This window comes from Juglans regia, chromosome 13 (genome assembly GCF_001411555.2).
Source record: "Juglans regia cultivar Chandler chromosome 13, Walnut 2.0, whole genome shotgun sequence".
Lineage (NCBI taxonomy): Eukaryota > Viridiplantae > Streptophyta > Magnoliopsida > Fagales > Juglandaceae > Juglans > Juglans regia.
The window spans coordinates 39,747,173-39,757,759 of NC_049913.1; the positions used below are offsets into that span (position 1 = coordinate 39,747,173).

Consider the following 10,587-nt stretch of genomic DNA (forward strand, 5'->3'; position numbering starts at 1 on the left):
TTCTCCATAACTGCAACTTGTTTGAAGCAGAGAATCGCATTGATCTCGGAGGTTAATTTTGTAGGCTACCTCAAGGCATTGGTCATCTCTCTAAATTAAAAATTTTGCATTTGGAATATTGTGCATCTCTTCACTCAATTTCAGAACTCCTTGCAAATTTACAAGTCCTGTTTGCAAATGATTGCTCATTAATGGAAAGGCTCTCACTTTCACCGAGTTCACAATTAATTGGTCTTTCCCTCAATTACTGCTGCAAACTTCTTGAGATTCAAGGCTTGAATTTGGAATCAATTTCATTCATTGAAATGATTGGGTGCTACAATCTACCATCCAATTTTAGGACAAATCTTCCCTAGGCTCTCTCTCTCTCTCTCTCTCTCATTTTTTGGAGATTTTTTTCTTGGAAACTTTGTGGAGGTCGATATTACACGGGTTGGCCCGATTATAGTCGGATCGGTTTTTCTTGTTTCACTTTCTGACGAGTCAGGTCGGACCAAAACACAATCGGATTTGGTCGGGTTGCAGGCCTGACTGCATCGAATAGGCGTACCTTGCTCTCGTCCATGATTAATTTTGTTTCTGTGCAGTTCAAAATTTTTCTGCTTGATCCCCAAAAAACGATGTGATAATATATTTTTTTAAAATTTTAAAAAACAAAAGTGTTGGGTTAAAAAGATCTTATAAAAAGAAAAATAACAAATCGATGCGATTTGTAAATTTTACTTTTATAAAATACTCTTATGAATTAAAAAGTTTTTGAAAAGAAAATCCATGCAATAATATGTGAAAATTAAAAACTCAATAAACTAGTGAAAACTTAATTTTGTTTTTAAGATTTTTTATTTATCTCAAGAATAGTACTATATGTATTTATAACAATTTTTAGTATATTAATAAATAAAGCGTCAACAGGTATTATTACATAAATAAAAATTATAATTTCCGATAACATTTTCGCAGTTCCAAACCCTGACACCCACCGTGCATAATTGAATATCATCCCCACGACCATTACACAACTTTAGATTAGATTAATATAAAAATAGAAGAGTAATGCTTAATAGAAAATGTTTCACACACAACATTTTTTTATAATATTTTATATAATTATATTTTAAATGAGGGATATTTTTATAAAATATCTTATAAAAGTAACATCTTTTTATAAAAATATCTTCATTTTATAACATTGTTGTGCAATGTATTGTATAATGTATTGTGTATATATCATTACTCATACTTAATATAATTATGAGTTGTGCAAGCGTCACACACTCTTTTAAAAAAAGAGTGAGATTTCTTATTAAAAAATTATTTTTATATAAATTTTTTACTCACTTTTTTTTTTTTAAAAAAAAAGAGAGATATTTACATACTCTATGACAGTAAGAATAATCATCATTTCTATATCACACATTTATTTTTATTTTTTATCTTTTTATTTTTTTACTAGTAAATATATAATGTAAAAATAATGAATAGAATAACTAAATTAACCTAGCAAGAATTAAAAAAAAATTGTGTACCCAACTTGATGCAATGGCTTATAACTATAAATATAATTTTTTATTTTTCTCAAAATAAAATGTAGAGTAGTTAAATTTTTTTTTATAAATGTAGTTAACACATTAATTATAAAAAATAAATTATTCTCATTAATTATTATTTATCATTCTTCATATTCTATAAAAAAATATTTTCATATTTTATAGAAAACATCCGCATATTATGAAAAAGTTATATATATATAAAAAAAGAAATTTTATTTACAGTTTTTAAGTAGGGACTGCATGTACATACACATTATTAAATGAGAAAAAATATTATTTTAAAAGAAATAATTTTATAATTTTAAAAAATTTTAAAACTAAAATAACTTAGGCATGCACATACATACAGTCTCGACTGTACTATTACTATTGACAAATTGCCCTTCCTGTTTTCACTATTTTCCTCCCCTCCTCACAAGCTCGGCTATAAAAGTCATCACAAAAACCCTAGTCCCCTTTACTCTGAAGTCTGAACCCCGCTCTCCACGCCTCGAATAGTCGAAGCTCTTACCGAAGGTAACAAAGCCCTATCCTATCTCTCAAATTACTTTCTCCGATACATAAACTCTGCAAATATAATCGGCCAGTTTCTCTGCTTGGCTGCTGGGGAAGTTCAAAAAACACAAAACAGTTTAGATCTTTGATTTTAAGGTATTATCATAGTTTAGCCTAGCCTTTTCTTTTCTTCATCTGAAAGTCGATGTTTTTCTTCTTAGGCGTCTGTATAAATATGTATATGTATGTATCTATATGTGTTGAGATTTTTTTGAAATGCGTGAGGGCTTATTTGCTTGTAGGACGGCTTATTTGCGCATTCGAAGTGTTTGTGAATATGTGAGACTGCTTGTTTGTTGCTCACATTTGTGTTAAAGAAAATAAGCGCATTATAAATCTGAAAGCCATTTTTTATTTTTATATGTTTTGGTTTAATTTAAGATTATCGGGGACTTAGTTTTGGTTATGTTTGGTTTCCAAATATTTGCAGAAATTTTGAAAAAGATTTTTTTAAAACTTTAATTCAAACATATTTTTAAAACCGTAAAATTGTTCTATTTTTCATTATGTCTCATCTCATCTCATCATGCCTAAGTTTCCGTGGAATAAAAAAGCAACTTTCACAAAATCCTCAAAACCACCACTCACAAAGATTTCGTCTAAATATATTTTTATTTTTACCTACCTATTTTCACAATCACCCAATACAAAAACAAGTTTTACTTAACGAGCCATGTCTGTGTTTCTGCTTGTTTTGTACTTGAGATCCGTATTGCAAGTTTGTTTTGATAATCCAACTCAATATTGTAAGTTAGAGATTTTCAATTACATTTTGTTTTATTTGGAAGTATTTTACTATCTGCGGTTCCAAATATGTGAATATGCATGATGCTCGCTGAGTTTTATGTTAAGACCAATAGTGCATGTGCAATTTTACATAGCAGAACATTAATCGAGTTGTGATTTTCTAAGCAGGCAATGGCTCCTAAACAGCCAAATACTGGCCTCTTTGTAGGTTTAAATAAAGGCCATATTGTCACCAAGAAAGATTTGGCTCCTCGACCCTCTGATCGCAAAGGAGTAAGTTGATTTTGTACCATGAATATATTTATTAGAGCTCTTGTCTTTATGTGTTAATATTTCAAGTCATGTTATGAAGTTCCCGGACACCGGGTGCCAAAAAAAGGGTCATGCTAAGAAACTGTTATGATATAAGCATTTTATACTTTATAGCAAGAAGAGTACTTTTCAAAATGATATTAAGTAGCCTCTCAGGGTTCTAAGGTTCTTTTTTTTTGGTTATAGGGTGTGCCTAAGAAATACGTTTTGCTTTGGGTTTTGGTTTGCAATTCCACATGGTTTTAAAAAAAGGTTCTTATTATAATTTAAAATTTCAGTTTCAGGATATTTTAGGTGGCACAATTTGTTGAGATTCTCTCTCTCCCTCTCTCCCTCTCTCCCTCCCCTAATTGTTTCTTATACATGCAGAAAACAAGTAAAAGAGTCCACTTTGTGAGGAACTTGATCAGGGAAGTTGCTGGATTTGCACCATATGAGAAGAGGATCACCGAGCTTCTAAAAGTTGGTAAGGACAAGCGTGCACTGAAAGTTGCCAAAAGAAAGCTTGGAACCCACAAGAGGGCAAAGAAGAAGCGCGAGGAAATGTCTGGTGTTCTCCGCAAGATGAGGTAAATCTTCCTGGCAAATCTCTCGTAAAAGTATTAACAAGAAAATGAGTTTGAGCTCAAATTTTTTTTTTTCGAGAAAGTACCATGGTATAATACCCTTTGTGGCTTCTTGAAGGAAATGCTAATTTTTTAGAGTTTAGATTTTAAGTACAATCTCATATTGTTTCTTTTGGGCGAATCTTGCTTGTAGGTCTGGTGGAGCTGGAGAAAAGAAGAAGTGATCTAATAACCTATGCAATATTTACGGTCCAGACTGTCCGAGACTCGTTCCGTGTCTTTTTTATTTTCTTTCCTTCTATTGAGACAAAATGTGAAGCACTTTTATGTGCATTTAGTATTTTGCTAGAATTGAGGTGCGACTTACCGTTTGCTGATCTTTTGTGATGTTTTACGATATTGCATGCATGCGTTAATTCTTCAGGAACTTTACCATAAAGAATATGCCAATAATCGTAGATGAATCACCACCATTCGTTTTCATGTCTTTTCTTGGCGTATAATCAAGAGTTTATACGCACATAGACCATGTAGTTTTCACGATATTCAGAAACCATTAAACAAAATGACGTCGATCAGCCATAGATCAGCACGTTGAAGTATGCGTACACACCATCCTTTCTATCATCTTCCTCAATGGAACGTTTGGATAAGGATGAGGAAAATTGTTTTGATAGGGACGTAAACTTTGTGTTCAATCTTAAGATGTATTTTTAGAGTTTCTTCATCTCGTTGCTTCTGCCTGAATTAATTTTATTTTAATTAATGTCGTGGTTTTAGAGCCCTTGAGTGATGCAGGCTCGTGGATATTTCTCTTTGTTCAATCTTTTTCTCATTTTGCCGTTCATGGAATTTTTATCATTGTTCAATTATATTTTGTTTCAACTGTGAGCCTTTTGAGCCTATTGTTTGTTTTACCTATTATCAACTCATTGTCGGTAGTAACTCCAAATTTGATGTTTTAGCTCCCAGTCACTACATTGCCATATATTATTTTTATCATCTCATCTCTATCAATCAAGAGATATGAAGTCAAATTTTAAACCAAAGATTTCAAAAGTTCTCTAGGATGTTCGAGATAATATGAAATAAAGTATTTGATTATTATTTTAATATCAAGCGATTTGATTTTCATATCAAAACCGCTTCTCAGCGGTCGGGTTGTAAATCTCACAAAACCAGCCCTCTATTAAACTCAAGCCACGTAAGAAAATACATTGTAATTTGAATATGCTTCACCACAGAGAATCAAGAGTCGTATGCATGTGCTAGCCCTTTCCCTTCTCATTTGCACCGCCCTTCTCTACCCCTCTTCCTCGTTGCCTCTCTTTGGACCACCCTCAATCCAACACCGAAGTCAATGTAGACGCAAGCATCTCAGTTTGACACCGACGCAGCTCAAAAAGTGCCCCTCTTTAAATCGCATCTCTCCTATCTTCCTCGTTGCCCCTCTCTTCCTTCTCATTAGCACTGCCCCTCTCTGTCCCTCTCTTCCTCGCTGCCTCTCTTTGCACCGCCCCAATCTCAGTCCGATGTTGACGTAGCTCAGAAAGTCCGATGCCGATGCAACCGGTTACCCACACGGATTTCATGGCTGACACTCAGGTATGTGTTTTTGATTAAATGTCACAAAGGTGGTGTGTGGAAGCTGATTTTCAAAGAAGACGGGAATGGTTATAAAGGGCTGTACGTGCAATCATTATTTATCTTATATTCACTCTATTACATAGATGCTGAGAGTTCAAATGCAAATATTTTATTCAGGTGCAATTCGTGGGGCTGAAATCAGCTTCGAGGGGGTGTGAGGGGTATGGGGCTAAAATCGCGAAGAAGAGCTTCTCATTTTCTGATGCAGTGCTGGTTCATGATAAGTGTGGTGGAAGTCTTAGGTGTTACTCTGTGATTGATAGACTGTTATTAGGCTAATAGCAGCCTGACCGGTTCTAAGGATTTCTCTATATATATTCCTATGATAGTTGTCGTTTGAATTCTTACAGGTATAAATAGCAGTTGAAGTAAAGTGCAAACTTCTGAGGTTTCAAGTCACTAGCCTATTTGGTTCAATCATGTTCCGTCTATGAACTACAAAATTTAAGGTACATGGATATTAACTCCAAGCAACATAAATTTTCATATCAGAAACCAGGTCAAGAAATAGCCCCAAATCAATCATTTTCATATATAACTTACAAGTACTCGTTGTTTACTGATAAAAAAAAAAAAGCTACAAGTACTCATTACATTAGGCTTTCCACTATATTCCTTGACGTACAACTGTGTAAGTAATTCTGAAAGCATGATGGTGCAAGGCAGCTACCAATTTCTACAATAAAACAAACACCATACACAAAAAGAGTAAGAAGGGAGCATCTAACCACCAGCATAGATTAGTAGCTTCAAAAGTCGGAGTGGTGAGTAGCTTCTCATCCATCAGTTCTATTAGGCCAATCGAGGAACTTGCACCCTTGAAGCGAGGGTGGCAGATAACTCTGAATCGAAATGGGACTGTCAGGAGGGTAAATATAGTCCTTTCCATATCCAAGTTCCTTCATTAACTTAGTTGGCGCATTCCTCAGATGAAAAGGCACTCCCTCATTCTGTCCAACCGATTCCTTCACTAACTTCTGTGCAGCCTCTACTGCGCGATAAAGAGAGACAGACTTCGGAGCCAAAGCCAAATAAGCCACACACTGTGCAAGAATCACATTGCACTCGGGCATTCCCAAAAAATGAGAGGCTTGGTAGCACGCAACAGCCTGGTTGAGTGCAGATGGGTCAGCCAACCCAACATCCTCACTAGCAAACCTTATTAATCGACGTGCAATGTAGAGAGGTTTTTCACCTGCTTCTAACATTCTTGCCAACCAATATATCGCAGCATCAGCATCATTTCCTCTCATAGACTTATGGAGTGCACTGATCAGATTATAGTGCTCTTCCCCAGCTTTGTCATAAGCAAGATGCTTGCACTGAAGTGCCTCCTTAGCATCATCCAGTGTGACAATGGCTGCAACGATATCAATCCCATCTTCCTCATTTTGGACCAAGTCCCCACCATTGGCTTTAGATTCGCTAGCGGGAACCCGGGCAGCCGCTGTAATAGCTGAAATTTCCAAGGCGTTCAATGCCACTCGACCATCCCCATCACAATTCACAGATATAAACTCAATTGCTTCTTCTTTCACATCAAGACGCATCCCTACACTCCGCGGCAATCCCTTTTCCAAATGATTCACGGCCCGCCAGAGTAGCAGGGAAACGTCGTGGGGTTTCAACGGGTTAAGAGTGAGAACCCGACACCGAGACAACAAAGGCGTAATTAAATGGAAAGAAGGGTTTTCCGTGGTGGCACCCATGAAGACAATACTCCCATCCTCGATGACGGGCAAGAAGGAGTCCTGTTGGGACTTGTTAAACCTATGAACCTCATCCACAAACAACATGGTCCTCTTGTTCTTAGATAATCTTAGTCTTCTAGCGTCCTCCACCGCGTCCCTAATACCCTTAACCCCACAAGTGACAGCTGACAAGGAAACAAATCTATACGAAGAAGAAGAAGAGGCGGAAGTAGAGTTAACAATAGCTTTGGCAATTGAGGTCTTACCAGTGCCGGGAGGGCCCCAGAAGACGATGGAAGGGAGGCGATTGCATTCGATTAAGGAGCGAAGAAAGGAGTTGGCGCCGAGAAGGTGGTTTTGGCCAACGACGTCGTCTATGGTACTAGGACGCATGCGCTCAGATAAGGGCTCGTGGGGCGGCTGTGGGTTTGTTGGTAGCAATACTTCTAGTTTGGGCCGCTTAGATTGCTGTTGTTGTCGTTCTTCTTCTTCTGCTTCTCCTCCTCCTCCTCGGCGGTTTTGGATTAAGCGAGGAGCAGTGGGTATGGGAGATGGGAAATTGGTGGAGGGTTTGGATTGGAAGTGGAAGAAGTGGTCGAGTTTTGGTTGGGAGGGTTTAGGGGTGGAAGAGGTACAAGTGGCGGCGGAGGAATTGTGGTTGAGAATCCATTCGGCGGCTTTCAGGGTGGATTTCCCACCGGTGGCGGCCAAGGCTTGCGTTGCCAATTCGTTTGGGAAGCCCATGCTTAGTAACTGCTGCATCTCCATCCTTGTTGCCTTCCAATTTTGGTCAGCGAAAAAGCTCGGCTACTGCATATCAGATTTATAATTAAATCCTATTTGTAAACTTTGTAAAGAGATGTTACTGATTATTTCTACACATTATCTTTATTTTAATTTTTTTAATTTTATTCTTTCTAAACTAATTGAGATCTTCTATTCATTATCTATGCACCACACATTTGATAAAATAATAATAATAATAAAATAAAAAATATATATAATGTGTAGTGTGTAGAAATGATGAATATAATTTTTTATTTGTAAATATATATTATTTGAGTAGATGGGTTCTTAGGATTTATTTTTCAAAAGAACTATTCCTATGGTGCAAAATAAATTTTGAATGGTCATCTCCTCTCACGTTTATTTTATTCTCAAATTGATATATAGAATATATCATCTATATTACTTAAATTGTAAAATTTGATTGAACAGTTAGAGAGATCCAAATATCCACTCCAGTTACCTCACTAATTTTCTTTATGCTAGTACATAGGAAACTAAACTTTTGATTTGATTTTGATTTTTTTTTTTTTTTTTTTATACCCATTGCTTACCCTGCTAGTCCGTGGGCACACATCTATACTTTTCCCTCTCTTGGTTACGGTCCATGCTAGTTGGTGTGCTCGAGCCCATACCCTTTCTTTTTGGAAGGACATGGCTTACATTAGCCATAATTTTTCCTGCTAATTAAATAATTTCAAAAGAAATGGTAACTGTCGGCATAGCCAACCTTTCGGATTCCCAAGAACCCTCATGATTACTTTCTAAGGTCTTGCCTAATATGCTCACTTCCACCCGTGACCTTTCCTTCTTCTTCTTCGCTCATACTTCCTTTCTTAGTCTTCATTGCATTTTTCTGTTCGTGTCCCATTCATCATTGTTCTTTCACATCGCTTTCAAGAAACCTTCCTCCCTGCAATGGCTGGTAGTGGTTGCAAAAGTTTCTCACAAATCAAAGGGTGAATCCTCCCTTGCCTAGAACCCGCTTCTTTCGACGGGTATTCGTGGCCTTTAGTCTTAAACGTGGTAGACCTTATTGACTTGACGGAGTCTTTCCGCATCCTCGAATCGGTGGACAAGACCGTTCTGAAAGGTGCGTCAACAGAGAGGGCTATGATGGAGACGTGGCTATGATGGTTTGAGCCCTAACCAATGGGTTGCGCCTCTCTCTCATTCTCCCAGTGCCCGACGTTTTATACATTTTGAAGCTTACTCCTTTCCAACTTCACAGTAAGGCATGACGCATGTTGATGTGTGCTTGTGTAGTCTTTCCGCCAGGTGTTGGAGCCCCTCGGGGAGAAGTACCTAGACTTAACGGCGGAGGAATTTCTTTCCTTCTATAGTGTGGCGTCTTTGCCAGGAAATATCTTCAGTTTCCGCATCTGTGGGCAACGCCTCGCGGCTTTTGAAAGGTGTGATTCCAATACCAAACAATGGACCAGTAAGTTTTTCTTCATCTCTGGTAGAGGTTGGGAATTCCCCACCGATGAAATGCGTATAAGAGATTACCCTATTTTTGCCAATTGAGGGTGTGTCCTCGAGGATAAAATTCTGTTGTTGGAGTTAACTGATAGTCAATGTTCTCGTGTTGACCTTGTCTGTGAATGGGTTAAAGACCATGACCACGCTGGTCTGTGGTCAGATGATCTCCTTTCACCCTTTAGTATAGATAGGTTTATGACGATGCCTAGCCGCACCCATGTCAGGGGGGCCAAGCTCAAAGTGGTACTGCCCCCAGCGAAAAGGAGTACCCCCCAAATTGGGGGGCCAAAAGTGAAGTGTTCCCGTGGTGAGGGAGTGAAGTATAGTGGCATTTCTGATTCCCCTAAGGAGATGGAACAGGGGGCAACTATAGATGCAGCTATTCTTAGGGAGGCCACACCGGTTGCTTCCCTTGTTAGGGCCTCCCCAGCGGTGAGCCCAGGTCTTGATGACTTGGGTGCCTTGATGAAGTAGGCTATTGAAGACCTTTCGTTAGCTTACGACTTTGGACTTCCTTCGGGGGGTGACTCAATGGACACCCTTTCTTTTGAATTCCCTGTGTTTCTGCCGTTGTTCCCACACCTTGCGATGGGAGCGATGTATATGCCGCTTTTGCCTTGGGCATATCTGGGGGAAGGGTGCATGATGTTCCTGCTCCTACTGCTTGTGATGTCACGATCGAAATTGAAGGTGGCGGCACTGTCCATCGTGGGGGGCAAAACTCTTCCCCACACTTTCTTCCTATCACTACTTTAGGCTGTGAGACCTCTCTTATGGACCAAGATAGGGTGTCTATTCTGTCACCAAATCCTTATTCATTTGGCAGAGATGGAAGCACCATCCCTCACGAGGGTGATATCTTGTTAGGTAAACGAGACACTCTTGGTGGCAATGCCCTTGAAGAACAGATGGGTGTGGAGATAGGCGCCCAATGCAATGAGCTAGCAGGTGAGCAGGTTTGAGACTATGAACCCCAGGAATTTGCCCAAGTTTACTCCGAATGCGAATTTGGTTGTATTCACCTTTATCTTGTATTAGGGTTTAGGGTTTAGGGTTTAGGGTTTAGGGTTTAGGGTTTAGGGTTTAGGGTTTAGGGTTTAGGGTTTAGGGTTTAGGGTTTTAGGTTTTAGGGTTTAGGGTTTAGGGTTTAGGGTTTAGGGTTTAGGGTTTAGGGTTTAGGGTTTAGGGTTTAGGGTTTAGGGTTTAGGGTTTAGGGTTTAGGGTTTAGGGTTTAGGGTTTAGGGTTTTAGG

At 38.3% G+C, this 10,587-nt stretch overlaps 2 protein-coding genes across 3 annotated transcripts; one reads left to right on the forward strand and one right to left on the reverse strand.

Annotated features, from left to right (window-relative positions):
- The first annotated feature begins 1,924 nt into the window (after positions 1-1,924).
- Positions 1,925-4,203, forward strand: LOC109007913 (60S ribosomal protein L36-3-like). Of its 2 annotated transcripts, none has more exons than XM_018987817.2 (4): positions 1,925-2,066; positions 3,021-3,125; positions 3,534-3,733; positions 3,924-4,203. In XM_018987817.2, the coding sequence occupies exons 2-4, from the start codon at positions 3,024-3,026 to the stop codon at positions 3,952-3,954; spliced, it is 333 nt and encodes a 110-aa protein (XP_018843362.1). In that variant the 5' UTR covers positions 1,925-2,066; positions 3,021-3,023; the 3' UTR covers positions 3,955-4,203. The 2 variants fall into 2 exon arrangements, with proteins under 2 accessions (XP_018843362.1, XP_018843372.1); XM_018987827.2 differs by having other exon boundaries at positions 1,954-2,201.
- A 1,658-nt stretch (positions 4,204-5,861) lies between these two features.
- Positions 5,862-7,891, reverse strand: LOC109007853 (ATPase WRNIP1). The gene has a single exon (XM_018987723.2). It carries the CDS (start codon positions 7,834-7,836, stop codon positions 6,154-6,156), a length of 1,683 nt encoding a protein of 560 aa, XP_018843268.1. The 5' UTR covers positions 7,837-7,891; the 3' UTR covers positions 5,862-6,153.
- Between the last annotated feature and the right edge of the window lie 2,696 nt (positions 7,892-10,587).

Bases quoted from the DNA above. Each gene is read 5' to 3' on its own strand.
- LOC109007913 (XM_018987817.2), top strand. From the start codon at position 3,024: ATGGCTCCTAAACAGCCAAATACTGGCCTCTTTGTAGGTTTAAATAAA. The intron at 3,126-3,533 runs GTAAGTTGATTT...TTATACATGCAG, and splicing joins GACCCTCTGATCGCAAAGGA to AAAACAAGTAAAAGAGTCCA. The intron at 3,734-3,923 runs GTAAATCTTCCT...TCTTGCTTGTAG, and splicing joins GGTGTTCTCCGCAAGATGAG to GTCTGGTGGAGCTGGAGAAA.
- LOC109007853 (XM_018987723.2), bottom strand. From the start codon at position 7,836: ATGGAGATGCAGCAGTTACTAAGCATGGGCTTCCCAAACGAATTGGCA.